At 42.2% G+C, this 22,047-nt stretch overlaps 1 protein-coding gene across 1 annotated transcript in view; it reads left to right on the forward strand.

The window, feature by feature from the left end:
* Positions 1–2,079: 2,079 nt before the first annotated feature.
* Positions 2,080–22,047, forward strand: part of CCNYL1 (cyclin Y like 1) — a 34,781-nt gene continuing 14,813 nt past the window's right edge. The window contains exons 1-5 of the mRNA XM_069781709.1: positions 2,080–2,587; positions 16,172–16,246; positions 18,491–18,525; positions 20,242–20,342; positions 21,835–21,870. Coding sequence (XP_069637810.1) covers positions 2,344–2,587; positions 16,172–16,246; positions 18,491–18,525; positions 20,242–20,342; positions 21,835–21,870 — 491 coding nt within the window. The 5' untranslated portion in view covers positions 2,080–2,343. The remainder of the gene's footprint in view (positions 2,588–16,171; positions 16,247–18,490; positions 18,526–20,241; positions 20,343–21,834; positions 21,871–22,047) is intronic.

The following is a 22,047-nucleotide window of genomic DNA, read 5'->3' on the forward strand; positions in this document are numbered from 1 at the left end:
CCCTCCACCGAAGCTGGGCAGCCCCATCGCATGCGCTGGTGCAGCTGCAAGGAACAGGATGGGCACGTTTAAGAAATGGACACTCGGCGTCATGGCTGTCTGAGATGTGCAGATGTGCCCGTGAGTCCTCCCACCGCTCCGGATCGAGCAGGCTCACCTCCGTCAGCATTGAGCCGCCGGACTTCCCAGCAGGAGTGCAGCTTGCTCTCAGCTGCTGCCACTTTTTAAAATAGTCAGCCAGCAAACAAGTACGGGTATTGCTTTTCTGGTGTGAGAGGGTAAATTACACCAGTTTTAGTATTAAATAGTGCAGATGCAAGCCAGCTCTTATTCTTGGTTGAGAATTAATTACTTCACTAAACCACACCAACCCTCCAGCTTTCTTCTCTTCCCCCACCATCCTCACCAAAAATCAGTGGATGCAGTGCCAGAGGGAAGAAAACACCAACTTCTGAATGGCTGTTTTGCATGAAGCTCCTTCCCCCCCCCCGCCCCGACTCAGGCGAACCTCCTGTCCCACCCGATGGTTAACTCCCGGTCCTTCCTGGATGTGGGAGTAGGACCCGCTGTCCTACAGCTTTCCAAGCTGAGTACGGAGGCTGCGGAGGCACGTTGGGCTGAAGCCGTTCAAAAAGCGCTGAAAGCAAATCTCTGAGGCCCTCATGTAATCCACAGCGAGGTCAGGTTTCTCTGGAGTAACGAGGCTTTACAAACCATCAGTAGCGTGTAGAGAGGCTTAGCTAACACAGCTTAGAGAACTTGCCGGCAAGTGAAAAAGTATGGTTCATCAGTCTGAGGGAATAATCCTCATGTAAGACTATAAATCATTCAGTTCCTCCCTTTATTGTGCCTGGAATTAAGTTGCACAGAGTCCAGAAATGCAGCATCTATGACTTCCTCTCTTCAAAGAAACTAGGCACGGTTTTGTCTGAAAACTCTGTGTACGCGATCACACGGAGAGCCAACGTTAGGATTTGTCCTACAGAACGGAGTGAAACCCTGAGCCTGCCTACCTCTGGAATAACTGCCAGCATGACAGCAGCGTTTTGTAATACTTTGTGTGTTCTTAAGTCTTCTGCGGAGCCATTCTTCTTATCAGGGGCCAGAGTTAAATTTTTGTAGCGACGGTGAGGTGACCCATTGCAGAACGACGCGTGTTCGTGCTTATCAGGGCCTCTGACCGCTGTGGGTATCTTGCCCTCCAAGCCATCTTCCCCGCGGTGTATTTGAGCATTCCAGTCCTCTGAGAAGCTCTCAGGTAGCAGAGACTCGCCCAGCAAAAACGCAGCTGCTGGCGACTTTCAGAACAGCGAAACCAAAGTCCCCGGGAATCCCAGCGGCCACGTGTAAGCCTTGCTTATGCTCGACTACTTGAGGGACTTCACCGTAAAGTCATCAGAGCGGCCCGCAGGGCGCCCAGGCGGCCGCCGCAAGCCCCAGCCCGGCCGGGCACCGGGCAACACGAGCCGCCCGCTTAGCAGACACGGGGACAGGGGGCGAAACACCCCAGACCCCCCCAGAAGCCCTGTTTCAAAGGTTGCACTTTGATTATGGGGGGAAAGAGCCGGCGAGACTCGGAAACAACCTTTTAAACTTACAAGTGCAGCACCCGAGGCTGCCTGCACCCCTTACCGAGCCTCTCTGGACCGCTGTACGCGGCCACCGCGGAGGCGGCACACAGGCGGGATGTTATTAATGTTACTATTTATTAATACATTTAGGCGTTATTTGTTACGCTACAGTATTGCTTTTAACGATTTCCTTACTACTTTCACCAGCACGTGCGCGGCCGGGCAGCGCCAGCCAGGCGCTCCAGGGGGAGGGGGCGTGGTCAAGGGCGTGGCCCCGCCAGGGGGCGGGCCGCGGGGCGGGGCCGCGGGGCCGCGGCCGGCGCTGCGTGTGCGTGTGCGCGTGGGGAAGGAAGAGGGCAGGCCAGGAAGGGCGCGGCGGGGGCCGCGTGACGAACCCCGCGCCCATTGGCGGAGCGGCGTCACGCGGCGCCCCGGCCGGAGGCGATTGGGTGGGAGCGAGGCGGGGCCGGGCCTCCCCCCCACCCCTACCCCGGTCTCCCCCCGCCCCTCCCCCGGCGCGGGGGAAGGTGGCCGCTTGCGCGAAGTCCGTTGCTCGCCGCGCGCAGGAGGCGGCGGGGGGGGCTCGCGCGGCCGTTGGGGCGGGAGGGGGCCGCGCCTGGCCGTGGGCCGGGGCGACGGTGATGGTGATGCGGCGCTGAGGCCCGCCCCTCCCTCCCTCCGTCCCTCCCTCAGCCCGGCGTCTCGGCTCCCCCTCCCCCGCCCCAGCCCGGGAGCCGCGTAGCCGGGGCCCGGCGGGGGAGCTCCGAGCTCCATGGGCAACACCGTCACCTGCTGCGTATCCCCGGACGCCAGCCCCAAGCTCAGCCGGGCCCGCGGCGGCGGGGCAGCGCCGGGGCCCGACCGCTGGGCGGACGCGTACCAGGCGGCGGCGGCGGCGGCGGCGGGCGGCGGCGGCGGCGGCGGCTCGGGATCGGCGGAGGCCGAGTCGGGGGACTCGGATCCCGGCGGCGGCGGCCCCCACCTCCAGCACATCAGCGACCGGGAGTTCCCGGATGGTGAGCGGGGGGCGAGCGGCGGGGCCCGGCGGGCGGGCGGTGGGGAGCGCCGGGGAGCGCCGGGCACCGCGTCTCCGGCCCGCCGGCGGCTGTCCCCCTGGTGCCCCCGCCCCGCTCCGCCGCCGGTGGGTGCCCGGCGGGGGGGGGGGGGGAGGGGAGGCTGGCAGCCCGGGGCGCGGCGCTTCCCCGCCCGCGGCGCGTCCCCTTTGTCCCGGCGGCGGGGGAGAGCGTGCGGTCCGGCGAGCCCCTCGGGGCGGGGGGGGGCCGGCCTGCCGCCGCCCGGGCCGGCGCCGCGCCCCAAGCAAAGTTCCCCGCGGCTGTCACCGCTCTGACAGCTCCGGGCTTCCCGGCGGGCACGGCGCCCGGCTGCCGCCGGACGGGGGAAACGGGCCGCGGGTCCGGGACCTCTTGCCGAAGAAGTACAAGCTGCGGGGCCGGCGCGGCCGCTTAACAGGTAAACCCGGCCGAGGGCGGAGGAGCGGCCGGCTCCCCTCCGGCCCGCGGAGTGCCCGGCCGGGGTCCCTGGCAGTCCCGCAGGCCGCTCCCGGCCCGCTGCAGGGGGGCGGGGGGGTCGGGGAACGCGAAAGAATCGTGGCAGAGCCCCCGGGAGCTCCCATTTGAGGTGGAAGTGTGGCCGCTCGTTTCTCCTGAACTGCGGAGTCGCGACTCAGTCGTAACGTTCAGGCGGTTCACAAAAGCTGCTGCGCTTCTAGTCTCTGTTGAACAGGAGGAAGGAAGAGGGTGTGTGGGGAACGAGGGAATTAAGAATTACAAAGATTGTGTGCCTACGATGACATCATTGTGGCTGGACGTGGGTAATTTATAATCCAGCGAGGCAGGGTGCTCGCCTATAGCTGTGGTCTTCTTAACACCGAGGTTCCCTGTCATGTAGCTCTCACTGTTCCCGATTTGCTTTCCTTGAGCTCATGGGAAAGTACGTGTTTGCTGTTCAGGTTCCTTCCAGTTACACCTGGAGCACTGGTGTCACACAGACTTGCTCTGCTATGCATCTCCTTCCTTTTCAGACATGCCTAGGAAGAACTTGCATGTTTGTGCTGCAGTGAGAGTTACCGAGACAACATGTAACAGGTTAGGGGTGCTCGTGTCTGTCTGCATGTTCACGTGATTACTGTAAGCGTACAGCACAGTGTAATAGCTTATGATATTCAAAACTCAGTTTAATTAACAAGCATCTTGCTATTCGTTTTCATAATTATAACCACACCTATATGAAATACATTCGGTTGAAAAAAAGATAGCCTGTCTGACATCTTTAACGTACGATGCATACAATAACAATTATCACTGGCCCTCCATACTTGTCTTGAACTTGAGAAAAAAAATTTGGCCATCAGGGAGAACCTGGCTGCACAAGAGTGTGAGGAAGCCTTCAGAAATGGAATTATTAAACTTGCGTGGTTCTGCACAGCACCATATGGTGCAGCTGTTACAGAAACGAGATGGAACAGTCAGCCCCTTGGATCTCCTTTGAGGCAGCTGTGTAATACAGCAGTAGGAGAAATCATATTTGCCATCTAGGAGAAATAAAACTTTACCTTCTCACAAAAATATTACAGAAATCTCTCAGCTCTCCTATACTTGTTAAGGGAGGAGGAGCTAAACTCTCTAAAGATTCTAATAACCCAAGCAAAAATGCCTAAGCTAAATAAATCTGCTCAGGAATAAGGGTTGTATTTGTTTGAATCATTAGTATGTGATCATGTCAGCAGTGCTAAGTAACTAGGCTTAATTGTGAATTCATCCAGATGTCAGAACTGGCCTTGAAGTAGGGAAGTATTTAATTTTTTGAATTTGCAGATATGAATAAAAGTATATAGTCTAAGAATAAGATAGTAGCTGTCTTTCACAAATTTTACTTTTGTGGCTATGGATACTTTAGTCTTGAAGCAGGAGGTAATCCTAAAATTAGAACTGCAGAAGTAGTATGTTTTAGATGATTTTAAAGATCACTTTTACAGTGGTATGTGGTTCACTATTGCATGGCCTCAGAAGTAGATCTGTTACAAATTATGGATGCTATTTGTCTACAGTTTTCTGATTGCTATAGCTGTTCAGGGCTGCAAAAAGTATCAGAGTTTGATATCTTTATGAAAATACAGTTCTGGATGGTCAATATTGGAAGTAAAACTTCTTGTGTTCATTTTTGAACATTACAAAGCACTACCTGAGTAGGATTGAAGCAGCTGACAAATAATGCTTTACGTTTTGAAGTTAAGTCTGAAATCAAGTGTCATGAAAAAGGCATAATGAAATTTTAAGTGACACTATCTGTTTAAGACTTTCTATGAAAATAATAAAACTGTAAATGCAGCACTTGCATGTACTAGATAGCTATGCTTATCCCTCTTAACTCTAGGATATAAAAGCTGTCAGCATACCCAAACCATGCAAGCAGCCTACATGTTTCTGTGCTGTTGTCTACTACAGAGCATTAGTTTGTTGCTACAGTGGTAAGTAGTCCAGCAGTTTCATTTGAGGGATAAATATTACTTCTATAATTTATTAATGTATAATATCATAGGTTAGCTAAGATGCCAGTTTTGTCAATAACGGAAGGCTGGGACTGACTGGCCTTTTCTTGAATGCTTTGGCAGGGGGAAGAGAGACAAAGCTGCAGGGGAAAAAAGTCAAGATCATCTTGGCTATTTTTGTTCCATGCTGCTCAGTTCTAGGAGTTTCTAAGAACACAGCTAAATATATCGGAAAGCTAGCATCCAAGTGTGATGGAGATGCTTCATTCCCTAAATTTCTATCTTTAAGTTGTTTCTTGTTGTTAAGTCTGTCTTAACACTTTCGCGCTTGTTTTGCTAAAATTTAATGTATTGGTTGTATCAGGAATGCAGAAGTTACCAACTGAGCTTTGGACTTTTTGTTTTGTATTGTTTTCCCTTGCTTTTTCATAGCAAGTGGAATGTGGTCCTTGCAGGTCTATGCTTTTAAATGAGAATTATTCTGTAGCTTCTCCAGGACACTACTTAACAGGCACTGCTTTCCAGTCAGCACTGCTTAGATTGTCTGTATCAGATCAGAATTAAACAAGAAAAATCTCACTTTCTTAAAATGGGGAGGTTATGAAGTGGTATTTATGTAAGACAAAAAAGGAGTGGTAAGTGGGATGGAGTTAAAACCCTGTGAAACTGAAAGTGTAATGTTTCCACAAAAGTTAATTCAAATGGGAAGGGATTGTCAGATCCACTGCTAAGAGAATTTAAAGGATGACTTTGTATTTTATGGTTCTCAAGATCCTGAGCCATAATGTGTTCAGTGCATGCTTTTTCAGAATGAGAAATAAGCCTGCATTTGTGGATTGATATGCTAGGCCAAGTTGTATTAAGTAAATGGGAATAAATGTAACTTGAAAATTATAGTTTCTTCCAGATAGGTTTATGCCTACTGTTAGTGTTAAATGTCAAAAGCTAAAATGAACCTAAAGCTGCTAGTTGACTCTTCAGCTGAGCATTAAGTGTTTCTTCTTTCAGTGTGCAACAGTCCGAAGCAGTTTGAATTGATCAGAAAGGGTTTCCTATCTAGTTTCAGAAATGGCAGCTCTTTGATCTTAAGGTGCCATTTGGGCTGTGCTGATTGCTGGTTTTTGGGGGAGGGAGGTTGTTTGTTTGCTTTCCCAAATGAGCATCTGCTAATCTTTATTTTCAGCTTCTTTTTTCCTGTGATTTTTTTTTTCCTGGTTATTTGGGGGAGCACTTCTTATGGCTGACACTTTCTTGCCAGATCCCTAAGTTTAAACATAGATCTAATTTTTCATAAATTCTTTGATCCTTGGATAAAACTAGAACAAGGCCTCGATTGGCAGACTTTTCTCGCTTGTACCACCACTGCTGTTTACTGAGTTCAGCAGTTTTGAGCAGAGGTTTGACTGATTCACATGAACCAAGGGGGGAAGATTGTTGACCTACTGAACTAGTGGGACAAAATGACCTGGTACATTCACCTGGAGAACTGGTGGGTGTGTAGGTGGTGAAGAATGACAAGGGAAAAGACAATCGGGGATGAGAGGGACCAGCAAATGGGATCAGGAGAGGTGCTGAGTGGGATGTGGTCATCACACAGAGGTTAGATGGGGAAACAAACAGAAGGGGACTTTGAAGAGGGGAGTTAATAGAGAATGAAGTAAGTGAGATTTACCTGAACAGGCTCAGACAGACTAGTGCCTAGATTGAAATACCTGTGAGCCTACTTTTCTTTTTTCAACAGCCCCCTGGCCCTCTAGAGGCTGTGCCATGCTGAAAGGGGCAAGCTTCAAGTTGCCTGCATGCCGCAGTTATTAAATGGTGTTGAAGATGAACAGATACTTGAATATATTGATTGTCTGTGATCTGATTTCACCGACAGCTTGTCTATAAACCTCCTTGCAGAAGGTCTAAATACTGTTCATTTGTTCCTCTCTTATATAATGTGAGCTCACTTCAAGCATGTGGGTGGAAGGGGTTTTTTTCCTGTTTTTTCTTTTTTTTTAAAATGCTGGTTAAAATGTTAGTAAGTTAAAAAAAAAAAAATGAACACTGATGCAAGGAGTCAGCTTTTTGATGCCAGCAGTTTTCAGCACGGGAAAGGCTTAACAATCTCATGTTGGTTTTTTGTGCCTCTCTATTTGAAGATCTGTGGCTGCAGAGGCTGACAAATACTGTTGTCTAGTTAGACAAATATGAAGTTGGGGTTGAAAACCAACGGATGCTCTGGTCTTTTTTCCGGTGTTGTGTCTCCTTTTTTCCTTGTATTCACCAAGCTTTTCACCTCACTTACACTCACTCTTCTTTCCTGAGAACTTGCAATATCTCTTTCCTGTAACTGACTAGGAATTAATTACAAAGGTATTTGTAGCAGTTACAAATAGTATGTGATCTTGACAAATGTGAAAAAATTGACTCTCTGTAAGCCTGAAACACCTTGCATATTGTTGGCTTAAGATGCCTAATGTCATGGCCTTTATGAAATGATCTGTAAAGTGCCTGTAGTGGAAATGTCTGAATCACTAAGTTGTTCAGAGACAACAATGAAATTGATCTACAAATTTGGGAATTGGAAATAGCAGAAATCATGGCCATAGTACAGTATCTATATTTCTGTTCTTATGCTTGGGTACTGCTGACAGCTCGGGAATCCTCTATCCTTTTCTCTCTTCACTAAATCTTGTAGACTTCTGCAGCGAGCAAGTTTGTGTAAGCCTTAGGTTTTTAAGAATAGTTGATATGGAACATATATACATGAAGCTCATATGGAGGGAAACTGATTTGTTTTGGTGAGTGTGTTTCTTCAGGCTTCCAGTATAACAGCTATTACAACTGAGAGATTTTCATAAAGTGGGAAATACTAGAAAGAAATATATGGCTAACCTGAGGGGTTTGATGAAACTTATGGAACTAAGCAAATTGAATTAATTTTCATCTTGAGCATTTTTTTTTACTTTTCCCATGTAACTTATCTCTAGGATCCTTTCCTCTTCTGGCTTTCTTTAGGAGAGTTGCTCATTTCCCTCCTACCTGTCAAGGTAGATGTTGAAGAGCAACAGAAGTTTTGTGGCTAGAAGTATCTGTTCTCTCAAGTGTGATCAGTGTGGTGAGGTCATACTGAAAAGCTGACTAACAGGGGAATGAACTCTTGCACGAGCCAACAAAACACAAAAACCTACTCCTCCCAAATTCACATTACACATTAAATTAAGGTTTCTCGCAATGTTTCTTCCACATATAGGAAGAAGGAAGAAGTGACTGTGGGAGGCAGGAAGAAAATACTACCAGACATTAAGAACCCAGACTTTAGATCTGTAGATCCTTGCCAACAAGCTCATCTTGAGATTTCTAAATCTCTTTGTTTTTTCTTCATTACAACTAGAGATTGAATGTGCACTTTTATTTCACTCACTAGAAAAATAATGTTTTCAGAAGAAAACTCTGAATGTTTCAACTTGAACGGACAAACGAGGATGCAGCCGGCTTAAAAAGCTTGGTGCTATTTATTTAAATGTGTAGTAAAGCCAGATGAATAAAACTGAAGATCATACTTGCAGGTGATGCAATTATCAGGGTTACCTCAACAGTTTTCACAAAAATCCTATTGTCAACCAGGTAGCGTTCTGCAGCGTTTGATGAGCTGTGTGTCTATAGCACAGCTTTGCTTCTGTTTGGAGTTCTGAAAGGGTCTTGAGTCATTGCAGTAATCAAACATAGTTGTTGGGGTTTTTTCCAGTGTGAAAAGTAACACTGGCTTGTCATCAAACATGTCAATCAGACTTGGATAATAAACTGTTGAATGCCAGTTTCTTTCAAAGACAAAAAAAAAGCTTTTCTGTAAAACTGTTGGATGTGTTTTGTTATGCAGATAGTTATTTCTCTTTTATAGAACAAACTGCAGGTAAGCTGAGAATCCACAAAGCCGCTGTAGAGTGACTGTGTTTGAGCTTGGGCCTAAAATGGCACAAAACTTGATGACACTGTTAACTTTTGTAAAAGCCCAAACTTCATTTGAAGTTTGTGTTAACGTGAGCAGTTGGAAGAGGAGAAAGAACATATGCCAGTCCATCAGGTGGCATATGATACCTAGCACACAGTACAGTGCATCTTATTTTGGTTACCTGCAGACACTAGATGAGACTGGAATTTCTGGTACTTGCCTGTTTTTCTTTCTGAACCATGTCTTGTGATAATTAAGGCAGAGATATACGAGGAGTTGTTAGGGGGAAGGCTTTTCTTACACTTGCAGTTGTCAGCATGGATCTAGGATTGTAAAATTTGGTTGATCTTTAAATTTTTGTTTTGGCTTGTCAGTTAAAAAATTAGAGCTGTGAAGTTCTACTTCAGCTTCTCATCATAGTGAATTGTGTTACGTGTGAAGGTCTATGTGGGGAATAAAAAGTGGACAGAATGGAAGCAATTCTTTCTCCTCGTCTTTTTAAATGGTCCTATGTTAAATGCATTACAGAAACACATCTTTAACAAAACGTTAGTTACTTTTAAGATCTAGCTTGTGAACTACTGTTTTCGTTCTAGTTCCGAGATAAAATCCTAGGGGTATCTAGTTTTCCTTCCTTTTAACTGGTCCTGCCTTCAGTGTGGAATTTGGGGCACTCCTGACATCCTGCTGTTCTGCATAGCTAAAACATTTAGAAGTGATTATAACCCTGGCAGGTACATCATGAAACACATGGAAACCTACAGGACTTTGTTCAGTCCCAGAAACGCTTGGTACTGTGTACGGTGGAACAGATCTCTCTACCATGTTTCCCCAACAGGGGCTGTGAACTGAGTGCAATAGGATCATGTTGGGATTTTCTGTGGTATGGATTCAACTACACTTTAAGAAATGCAAGAACACTAATACTGTATTGATTTTTTTTTTTTTTTAACCACAGAAATGAATAGATAACTTAAACCCTGGCTATAGCCCACAGTATTTAATAGATGGTCTACACTTTTGCTTTCTAAATTCTTCTGATTTTAGTAGCAAATTTGAAATGCTTACTGTGTCAGTTTCTTGTTGAACCAGCCCAGCTCAGGAGTGTGGTGTAAAAGAGCAAATAATTCCTTCTTGATTAAGAGAGCTTGTTGTACATTGAAGTAATTTCTGCAGCCTTCTAAAACATCACAATGCACTTAGATGTGGGCTGAGTATTGGTAATGCTATTGCTGTTCTCATAGTAGTGTCATAAAGAACAACTGACATTTTAAATATCTTTAGAACATCCTTCTGTGTGTATTGTGTAAAGTCACAATCTTTAAAAATAATCATTTAACAATGAGGGTGGTCAAACACTGGCACAGGTTGCCTGGAGAGGTTGTGAAGTCCCTGTCTGTGGAGATATTCAAAACCTGACTGACACAGTCCTGGACAGACTGCTCTTGCTGACCCTGCTTGAGCAGGGAGTTGGATTTAGGTGATCTTAAGAGGTGTCTTCCAACCTCAATGGTTCTGTCTTTCTGTGAACAAACGCCAACTGTGTGGGTTGGTTTTAGTTGTTTTCCTTTTTAAATAAAGAGTTGATTCCCTCTGGGGAGTTAGGAGTGTTTTTAAGGGACCTATGCATATGCAAGTGTTGGTTAAGATTGTTTTCACCAAGATTCTCCCTCAGAATAGAGTTCCTTTCTGAGAACTGATTGTTTGAAAGCACTTCTGAAATACAGATCCAGTCCTTTATGTATTCAAATTTGCTTGTATTAGTTATGAAAACAGAGCAAGTTTTGTATCTTTTGAGTCCATCCCATTATGGAAGAGAGATGTATTCTACTGAAGATGAATAATCAGGAGATCAGAGTGCTTTCATTCTGTCCAAATCTGGAGAAGAAGGCACCCATGGAGCGTTTAAAGGATAGACTAACCTGTGTGTAACTGACGACATAACAGGAGAAGGCAAATGGAAAACAACCTGGTTGCGCTGGGTTCTGTGGTGTGTTCTGTGTGGCTGGTGAGGAGTTAACAAAGCAGGTTGAATTTAGAAACCAGAATTTTAATTTTTAGGAAAGTTTTTGGAAATAGAAATAAAATAACATAATTTAAAGGACAAATAATTTTATATGAAGTTATTGTTAGGAATAACAGACTTGCTGAAATGTATTAGCAAATTTGTTAGTCTAATTTGTTTTAATTTTTAAATGTGTATTGAGAGTGCTAAGGAACTTGCATCTTTCACACTGTAAGGTAATGAAATATAAGGGAAGCTCAAACATTAATCAAAGCTAGTAACCCACTGAGCAAGGGAAGAAACTCAATTTACAGCAAAGAGATGATTTTATGATTTAATGCTTTAAATATGTGCTGTATCAAAATGTTACTGCTGTCTAGTAAAGCAGAGGATGGGGCTGTTAAAGGAAATGCAATATTTTTAGTGTTCTAACAGTGAAATCATCAAAAGGCTGCTACTTAACAGTGACTGTCAGCTTTATTCATGAGATAATACGTGTAGCACGATGCAGTGTGCAAAATGTGTTCTTAATAGGTAGAAATCACCCATGGAGGTGTGTAAAACAGTAGGTAAGTAGCTAGCATTATAAATTCCTAAAACCCCCACACTTTCTTATATGGCATAGGTGAGTAAAAGTAAAGTCTTCATGTGGATTTTGTGTTGAGGAAAGGACATAAGATCTTGAGCTAGGGGCAGAGGTTTGCTTTTAAAAGTAATATGATCTGCCCTGTGGGGGACTGTATGCTCTTATCAGCGCATGGAGCGCACAGCAGCAGCAGAGGAAGCTGAGATTGTCTGAAGGGCAAGCAAGCTGCAAGGGATTCTTTAAAATGAGAATGGTGAGAGAGGGAAGCAAGTTCAGGCTTCTCTGTGCTCCAGTTGGAAACAAGGTTGATCTGACAAGCTTGGTAGTACCACGTGAGTAAATGGCACTGAGGGATGCAGAGAAATAAGGGGGAAGGCTATTTTTAATTCGCAGTTCTCAGAGAGAGTTGGAGGGCTGTTATAGTGTGGCTACATTGCTGTGCTGCTCCCACAGACTTAATTTCTCGTGGGAATCTTGCCTTCTTACCTCTTTATCGCTGGGTGTGAGGATCCGATAGAAAATGTGTTTTGACTTCTGTTGAGTTGAGAGCCTCTAGAACAAAAATGTTTTGGAGTTGTTTTCTTACTTTTTATATCATCCTGTTGCTTCTCTCATTTCTGTCATTCCTGTTTCTGCATGTTTTAATTCCCATTATTTCTGTTCCTCCTGTGGTGTACCATGCTGCTTTTTCTGTTAACTTCCTGTGAAGCTTGAGCTTTCTGTCATACAACTTCTGATATAGCTCCTAATTAAGACTTACCCTTATTTTCAGGGCTAGATATCTTGATTTTGGACTCATAAGTGCTACACACTTGAGTATGAGTCAAATTGTTTGCAGACAGATTAATCTCTTCCTCTGGCTTTTCTTTTGCCATGTTTTCCATGACATTTTAGCTCTTCTCGTATCTTTATCTGCCTCTTGCCTTATGCTTCCTTCATAAGCTGTATTGCTGTTGCTTCTTGGTATTTCATGAGCAACACTGACAGTTTAGGAAGAGCAAATCATATGACTAATTTTTCCATTGTTTGGAAGAAAGCATGGTCCAAGGAGAACAGCACAGGACAGTTAAAATTCTGTGGCTGCTTAGGAGGGGAAAGCTACAGGGAGGGTCTGCTACATGCATCTTCACAGTTTCTTGCAAGAGAAAAGCAGATGCACTGTTTCTGCTAATGCCACATTATTATGGGATAAGAAGCCTAGCTACAGTTGGTCTCTATCACTTGTGGGGTTTTGTACCAGGGGATGCACAATGTGTCTTGGACTTCACTAGTACCGTAGCTCTGGTTGTATTATCTGTGTTGTGGATTTAATGTGCTGTGGGCGCTGATACACCTGACTTTGTCCAGCAGAAAGCATCTTGTGTCTGACAGAGCCACTGTGGAACTGAAGCCAGTGAAGTCTATTTTCCTTTCACTGCCATTTATCTCCTCAAATGTGTGGGTGTGCTTGGGTTCAGGGGAGAAAGTTTGTCTTGTGTGGCCATGTCAATATTGTGTCCCTTGGTACATCCTGCAGTGCTGCAGATCTTAGACCCTTCTTGTCTGGGATTAAAGTTGGTTATACTTGCATGTGTTTAATTCTTGTAGTGCTTTTAGCCCTAGACCCAATTTCTAACATCTAAGAAGCATGGATATAGGGACTAGCAGAGCACATGAGGGAGGAACAATATAAGAAGTGAGCTTTAACAAGTCATGTAGTTTCAAAGTAAATCAAAACCTCAGGGAAGTCAATATGTTGGTGTATTTTATTTTTTTTATGGCGTGAGGGAGGATGAGCTTTATCCAGTACTCTCTCATCCCTGGGAAAAAAAAGCACCTGTCCTGTTTAACATTTATCAGTGACCCGGAGGAGGCAGTGAAGTGCGCCCAAATCACAGATGATACCCAGCTGGGCAACAGTCAATATGCTGGAGGCTACCCATTCAGATGGACCTAGATAGGCTGAAGGACTGGGCCAACAGGAACCCTGTGAAATTCAACAAGGAGAAACACAAAGCCCTGTGTTAGCAGTTACTGAATTCAGTAGCCCTTTTCCCTCTGTTTTCCTGTGCTTGTTCCTCCCCAATCTTCCTTGCTGCCTTCCCCTAAATATCATGCAAGTCTTGTACAGTCCTACATGCTCTTCCCTACCATTCCATAGTGAGTCCCTTAGCCCTGTAGGCATTAGTCCCCCTCAGTGGGAAAGGTGACCTGGGCTCTGTGGACCCTCATTGGAGGTTTTCAAGACTCAACTGGGTAAAGCCTTGAGTAGCCTAGTTCTACCTCATAGCTGACCCTGTTTTCAGCAACAGGTTGAACTGGAGACCTCCTGAGGTCCTTTCTAACCTGACTTACCCAGTTATTCTAAAAGTTGCTGCTGAACTGTAAATAAATAAATTTTGAGTTGTTTGCTCTGTTTGCATCATAACTTGCTAATAATAATCTGTATTTTAAACCAGCATATTGCAGTCTTGTTCTGCCTGTTGATGAGTTCTAAGTTATTTGGTAGACTAGCAAAATACTTCCATTTCTGAATCACTCCTTTCTCAAATCTAAAAAGTTGTTTGATATTTGCCATTATTAGTGAATTCCTTGGTCTGTGTCAAAGTTTGTTGTTTTGTGGTTGGTTTGTTTTTTTTTTAATAGACTGCTAGCATTAGAAACTAGAGTTGGTCTCTGTACTGTCTCTTAAAATTAATTTTGCTAAATCAGTGTTGGAAACTTGTCAACATTGTGAACAAATTTTAAACAATAGTTACACTATTTTGTTGAGATGTTACAAACAGTAGTTAAAATGTGCCAATATGGCATACTATTGTGTGCTGGAATTTTTTTCAGAGAATCAAATGTGTATTAGTGGTACTTTGGGTATGAGCTGTAAGGCAAATTCCATTGTAGGGCTTCTAAACCAGGACTTCTTACATTTTAACCATATGATTAAATTCAGGTATCTGTTCACTGTGTGTGCTATGAATGAGCACAGTAAGGTGAAAATAGAAATACTGGTTTTGTAAGTTAGCTTCTAAAACTGCTCGAGATGGTCTGCTTTCATAGCTGATTCTGGCCTTTTTTGAGGGGGGGGGTGTGTCAAATTCCTGACTGAACAATCTTTGTGTTCCTAAATAGACGTTGGCCACCTTACTTACACAGTAGAGATTGAAAATTACAGTGGTCTGCATCCTGGACCAGTGTCAGAGCAATACTGTTGGACTAAGAGCAGTGATGTTGTAAGCCAAGTACTTGGAAAACATCCAGGTCTGGATACCAGTGTTGTGTACCAGTGGGAATCTGGAATGAGAAGTCTCGGGGACACATGTACTTTTGCAATTACATTCACTTGCTGACGCATGAGGGCTGTGGCTGTGCTGTGGGTTAGGTGCAGTAGCACAAAACATTCAGATTGTTAAGAATTCCAGCACCAAGACAGTTTGTGCATACTCTGGCTACTATTTAACCAGAGTTCTGATGTCTGAGGGCATAAAAAGCTCTTAAGGTTGTTTTTTGGTTTTTTTTTTCTTCATTAAAATTTGATGTTGATTCTTAGATGACTTTGTTTTTTAAGGGTGTGGTAACTGCATTGGCGTACCACCTTGAAACACTAACGTGCAAGTTTGCTAGCTCGCATGCTTTTATGGTTAGCATGGCATAGTAGCACACGGGAAGATCAGAATGACAAATGTAAATGGATACGAATTTGCTCTTTCCAGGATGTACAGGATCACAGTACTAGATTATTCTGTTCGTATGTTAAAGTCAGTGTGTCTGTAGTTTGACTTCCTTGGAACAGCTGTTTCTTCTGTCAAAACTAATGCAGCTCAAAATTTCATCATGATGTTTACAGTTTCATCAACAAACTTTTTGGTGATTACTCCCATCTTAATCTAAGTAACAATCTTAACATATCCTCATCTAATGTCATCGCTAGTTCATTGTGGCAAAGGCTTAAAGCAATCATTTTGTTCTTCAGTAATTCTATATTAGCTGTACAGGGTTTTACTTAAAATTCCAAAAGAATAGAATAGCGTAAGATCCATGTTTTGGTATTTATCAGCACTGTAAAAGTTAGTTACTGGGTTCTTTTGTAAGACCACAGAGATTGTTTCCTGCCCTATTGGGTACTTAAACCATAGAGTGAAAGAGTGAAAGACCAGCAGTGTCTTTTTTTTTTTTTTTTTTTTTTTTTTTAAATTATGCTCTCAAAGTTGTAGCTTTCTGCCCTCTATGGAGCACAGGCTCCACATCCAGCTATCCTAACATGCAGGGGTGCATACTGACTTTTGAAGATGTATGTTGTTTTCTGAGATCTCCCTTTCCAGATTTTGTTTTGATGAAAACCATAAGCTACTTCATACCTTCATGGCAGTAGCAGTAAGTTCACAGGCTTTTTCTCAGAGGGGAAAATGTCAGATTTTTATTTATCTTGGCAAAAGTAAGGTTTTGCTTTAGAGAGACAACCCATTCTATGTATTTCTGATCTTGTCTCCATCACTGTGCTTGAGCATTTTAAGACTGGGTGGGAATTGTTGCAGTAATCATCACCTTCTGTTAAAGGTCTCTCCTTTTTTTTTTGTCCTTTCTGTTTCAGATTTAGCCTTGGAATCTAATCCATCTGATCATCCCAGAGCAAGCACAATTTTCCTAAGCAAGTCTCAAACAGATGGTAAGCTAAGTTTTTGCCAATTTAAAAAAAGGCGGGAGAAAAACTGGAAAAATAACTGCCTATTTTAATTATACAGCTTGAGAACATTTAAATTACTTTAATTCTTTCAAAGCACAGGGATTAATAATTTGCGTGTTTACACAGAAATCTGTTCATAGGCTCTTTTACTTAACACTTAAAATCACTTGTTCTTCTAAACATCAGGAGATTTCAGAGTCTGGATCCTAGTAGTCTGAAGGAGCAATGCTTTCTTTGCTAGTGTAATTCAAGCTTCAAGCAGTGGTGGGGTTTTTTTATGACCAAGGACTGTTTTAAAAATTGCTTTAAATTAGAAAATAATAATAAAGAACTAAAGGATAGTTTTTCTGTAAGGAATAATAAGACTAAGCCATCAGTCTGTATCAGTTGCTTTTGAATATGTTGTATTAAACTGTTTGAATAGTTTCAGTAGTATAATTATTCTTGACTCCTGGTTTTAATTACATGGATGTATCTGCAGATCCCTTGTTCACTTAATAAAGTCAGTTTTGAACAATTACTATAGCTTGTGCGTTCCAAAATGCTGTTAAAAAGTGGAGGCGTTCCAATATTGCACAAATAAAAAAGAATTTTGACAATAGTAAATTATAAAGTTGCAACTAAAAAGGAGTTTAAGATATTCTTCTAAAAATTATTCTGTTCCTTTTGTAGTTGGTTTTTGTTTGAAGAACTGTTTTTTCTAAGACTGTGTTGCACTTGAGATTGGATGTGTTGATGGAAAGCTGCAGTGTGTCTTCTACCTTGGCATAGCTTTGCCACAGAAAAGTAGGATTATTTTGACAGGTCTGTCAATTGCAGTCCTGCTATTCAGAGTCTTATGGCAAGCAGTAAAATTGTCAGTTTCATCAACTTTGCAATGCTCAGATAATCTGTGAATAGTGGAAACAAGCACTAGCATGATTCTCCAGAAGAGATGATACCAAGGAAATGTAGCCCTCTTTCCTGGAGGCCTCTAAGGTCAGTCTTCAGACAGACAGAGGATCTGACCTGCATATTTCAAACACCTCTTAGAGAAGCACTGCTTGAGTTGCAATTAGCAAGTTGACATAGTTCTTGAACATTGTAGTGCAGCTTCATTCACTGTGCAGCCCTTCAGCCTTGCTGCAAATAACGTTCAAACTAAATGAACATCCTCATTGGGGGTAGTATTGCTTTTAAACATGATGTGGTATTCTTCAAATGTAAGGTATTGAAATGTATACAGTTGTGTTCACGTAGAAAAATGGTCAGCTAGTGAGGTAATAAATATTAAACTATTCTCTGAAGTTTGTATTAGTTGGATGAATTGATTTTTATTATTTTTATGGACAATCAAGCAGAAGAATTTATTTTCTAGTTAACCTTCCATAGAACTAGTAGAATTAATATCTGTAAGTTCTCTCTCACTGAGATGCTACTAGGATTGTAAGTTTTGATTTATGCAAAAAGACAAAAAAAATTTGGATACTTTCTTCCAGTTGTTAATTTTTCTAAATATGTAAGAGAATGTGTCCTGTGAACAAGTGGTCTGAGGTCAAAACTTTGGAGAAGTCACCTGCCCAGACTGGTCACGTTTGTATAGCTTTCTGCATGTACGCAACTCTCAGCTCTCCTGTAACAGCACTGTTTTACTGCTACTGTTATAGCTGGAAGTTAAACCTTACAGTCTTTTTTGAAAGGCTGACACAGTTTAAAATTATAAAATAACATGGTTGCAGTTGTATGATAAACAGGCATGGCTTGAGCCAGCATCTTCTGTATTGTGAAATACCTTTTTACCTTCTGCTGTCTAATAGTAGAAGAGAGAACAAGTGTATAATGCTGGGCTCCTCACTTCCTCCTTGTGTGTCTTTCAGGTTCAGTGTGTGATGTTTTTACTTCTGGTTACTAAGTGGTTGCTGTTGGATGTTGGACATTGTCTATTAAGTCATGCAGTTTTTCATGAAGCACAGCATCTTTTCAAAGCTGAGCCATTTTTCTGTTAGTGCAATGGGTAGAAGTAGTTCCTAAATGTACATGTGGATAGTTGGAAGTAGCTAGTTTACTAGCTTGATAAAACTCAGTATTTTTTCCTCAAACTACTTTTCCAGATACCTGAAGTCAAATTTGAAACTTCTAATACTCATGTACTTCAGAAGACTAGGTTAATAGAATGACTTTACTGAACGTAAATTGGGATTGTATTTTAGAAACCTTTCAGTTCACATTTTTTCTCCCTCTTTCTAGTGCGAGAGAAGAGGAAGAGTAACCACATCAATCATGTAAGTAAAACAAATTCTTAGTGTGCTATACAGATACTATTAGCATATTGGGACAAAGACAAATTCAAGAAACAACTGTAGTAGTTCTAGGTATATAGTCCTACATGTGTTCCAAATCCTCCTTAGCAAGATAAAACTGGTTTATCTTTGCCTGTCTTTAAAGAATAACCAACAGGCACAGTATCACAGAGCATAGAATGCGTGATGTCAAAAGAATAAGAGTGGATTTTTGTATCAGTCTTGAGCATTTCAGAACAGTATAGGAGAAAATATAAGTCAAACTGCCTACATTGGTTTTTTTAAACAGAAATAAAACTGGATTAATTTCTCAGCTGAGGTGATGTCTTAAATGACTTGCTGTTTGAGCATCACTACAGGACTTACTGTAAGAAATGTATCCAGCATGAAAAGAGAATGGTGAACAAACATTACCATCAGCATGATAAACAAATGATAATCCACTGGTTTTAAAAACTGAAAACATGCTCTAAACTTTTTCTGCAAATATTAGTTGGTTTTGACACTTCACTTAGCAAAAAAAATATACAAAAAAGATGCAATGTCATTTATAAGTGGATAAAAAATTGACTAGTAAAGCTAAGAATGGAATTTACTAACACAAAGCTTAAAAAATACCGTCTAGCAAAAGTGTCTACTGATAAGTTACTGGTAAGATAATATTTCAAGTCTGTTGTATTTAGTATGATTATGGGGGGTGGTTCTTTTTTCTTTTCTTTTCTTTTTTTTCTTTTTCAATTACAAAGTTCCAGCTTTAGTATGCGAGCACTAAGGTGAAGTGTGATTGGATTGTTTTTGCTGGCAAACTTCATCTGGAGTGGGAGATCATCCCAGGCAGCCATTGAGTTGTGGAGGGTGCCAACATTTTCGTATGGAAGACTTTCAAGTTTTTAGACAAGGCATTTAAAAAGATTCTGGCAAAAACTAATGAATCTTGAGTTGCTTGATTAGAACTCCTCCCTCAATTACGACGTCCTAGCTCTAGTGCAAGGCATTCTCTAAATATGCTCAGGGAAGCCTGACTTAGTGTTATATAGGAAGATTTCTTACAGTATAAAATCTACAGAATTAGGATAGATAATGAAACATATTGCTAGCTCTAAATAGTAAAAGTAAGGGTAATAGTAATACTTTATTTCCAGATTGCAGACGCTAAACAAGACATGAGCGAAGTGAGCAATGTCATGAAGAGATTTCTTTTTTCTGAAATACAAGACAAAACCCCAAATGCAAAACTGTCTTTACAGGGAGCAGTACTGGATAACCAGAAAATGTAAAGGTATAGGATATAAAAGAAGGAAGATGATGATTATGGAGTCACAGGGAAATCTAATAAAGTACATCATACAGAGGGAAGACTGAGACCCAAACTGGCAAGAATGGAATGAGGAGAACTGAGAAAATCGGAGGACTTGCTGCTTTAGCTGCAGCTGTTTCTGCTGAAAACTACTTATCTAAAAACATCATGTTGTATATTACAAGGGATGATTTATAAACCTGTCTATCTTACACAAAGGGTATCCTCAGGAACTTGATGGCTATAGGTTAGCTTACATAGGAGGAACAATCATCTACAAAGACCTCCTCTGCAGTAACTACCTGAGGTGTAAAGGCAGTATTCAGTGTGGTAAACCAAAGTTTACAGAATCCCTCTTCTTGAATGTATTTCTGTTGGTTTTTTTTTTTCCTCCCACTAAGGTGTCTCCTGGGCAGCTTACGAAAAAATACAGCTCATGCTCAACAATATTTATAGATGACAGCACCGTCAGTCAACCTAACCTTAGAAGCACAATAAAGTGGTAAGAACCATTTGTCATCGACAAAGGGCTGAGTAGTATTGCAAGGTTTATTTGAGATTTTGTGGTGGTCTTGTCTGTTCTAAAGCCAGTCACACACTTGAATGAGAGGAGCACAGTGCTGCTTATTCAGGTTGGTCATGGAAGGGGTGTAGAGATCTGGTTAATTAGGACTGCTGAAGTGAGCTTTTTTTTTTTAGTTACAGAGCTAATGTACTGTTGTATTTGAAAGTAGTTATTGTTGTGCACTTGAGAATCTGAGGCAGTGCAGAAGTGTGTCAGCGTTTTGGGTTTAAAAGTGCATGTTGGGGTGGTGAGCTCAAAGGCTTCACATTGAAAACCAAATCCAGAAACTCTCGATCTGGGAAAACTTGAAATGGATTTTCTATAGAGTTGCAGGGAGTTTGCAGGACTGTTTGCTACTTGCCAGTGGTATTAGTCTGCCCTCTAGTTGTGAATAACAGTACGTTGCTGGCATTGGGTTTAGCTCTAGCCTTACTACTTTTTCTTCTTATATTTGTTACTTTAGGTAGGCGAGTTTGATAATTATTTAGCCTTCTTGATTCTCCAGTGGAAATGGCTGTTTGACCTATTGTTCTGGGTACCACAGAGACAGTTCTTTGCACATAGGTGATACCAGCTGAGAATTGAGAAGAGAGTTTTACTGTGCCTGAAGGGAAAGGATGGCAAAGTAGCTTCAGGCCCAGAAGGCTTTACTCTTTTAACAGTTTAGTAGAGTTTGGAAATGTCTAAGTTGAGCTGTCTCTTTAAAATTTGGTTTCAAACAAAGGTATCTAGCATGTAACTCCTTTTCTAAAGAAGAAAGAACCTAAAAGATGGTGCTTGTGCCATTTTGAAGTGCTATACAGCTGGCAACAGATCAGAACTTGCCCATGATGGATTCCTGGCATGGCAGTGTTCCTGTTGTTACAGCCAGCAAAGTATCTGAAATTTGGCCACAGTAGATGAGTGTCAATATGAAATCTGTTGCCTTACTTGACTCAGCAGAGACTGAGATCTGTTCTTGTCCCCTTCTTGGATTATGCTTGGATTATCATCTTTATTATTCTCTTTTTTTAGGCAGGTCCTAAATTAGACAGCCAGAGAGACAGAGTTAAAACATCAGCAGAATCTCTATGACAGTATATGTAACATCAAGTGAACTTTTATTATATTTTAGTTGTGAATAGTCCACATTTTCAATAAATGTCACCTAATCAGTCAATAAAAGTGTGTGTTTAAAATGTGGCAAACGTTTATTTCATGGCACAAATATCTGTACAATGAATGTAAAAGTAGTTTGGGTAGCAAATTTGATTTGGCCAGTTTCTGTTCAGGCAGGTAAACATCAGAAATGAGACACGGAGTACTCAAGAATGTGAGAGGAAGCCAATACATAATGGATTCTGAACATTTTGCCCTGAAAAACAGCTTTTGCAGTGGAATAGTGTGCGCAGAATATGCTTTGTTAAGTTTTTTTCTTTCTCTTTTTTAGTGTAACATTAGCAATATTCTACCATATAAAGAACAGGTGAGTGAACTTTTCTTTTTTTTTGCTGAAATGTAACAACTTTCTTTCTGAGCCAGCAATATGGTCTTGGTCACTTCAGTAACAAGTAGTATAACTTAAAGGAGTTGAAAAATCTGGCACTTTATGCTGTATCTGCTTTCTCTTTGTACACGCTCTTGAGCTGATACGGAAGGGTCA

Source organism: Haliaeetus albicilla, chromosome 4, assembly GCF_947461875.1.
Source record: "Haliaeetus albicilla chromosome 4, bHalAlb1.1, whole genome shotgun sequence".
Classification (NCBI taxonomy): domain Eukaryota; kingdom Metazoa; phylum Chordata; class Aves; order Accipitriformes; family Accipitridae; genus Haliaeetus; species Haliaeetus albicilla.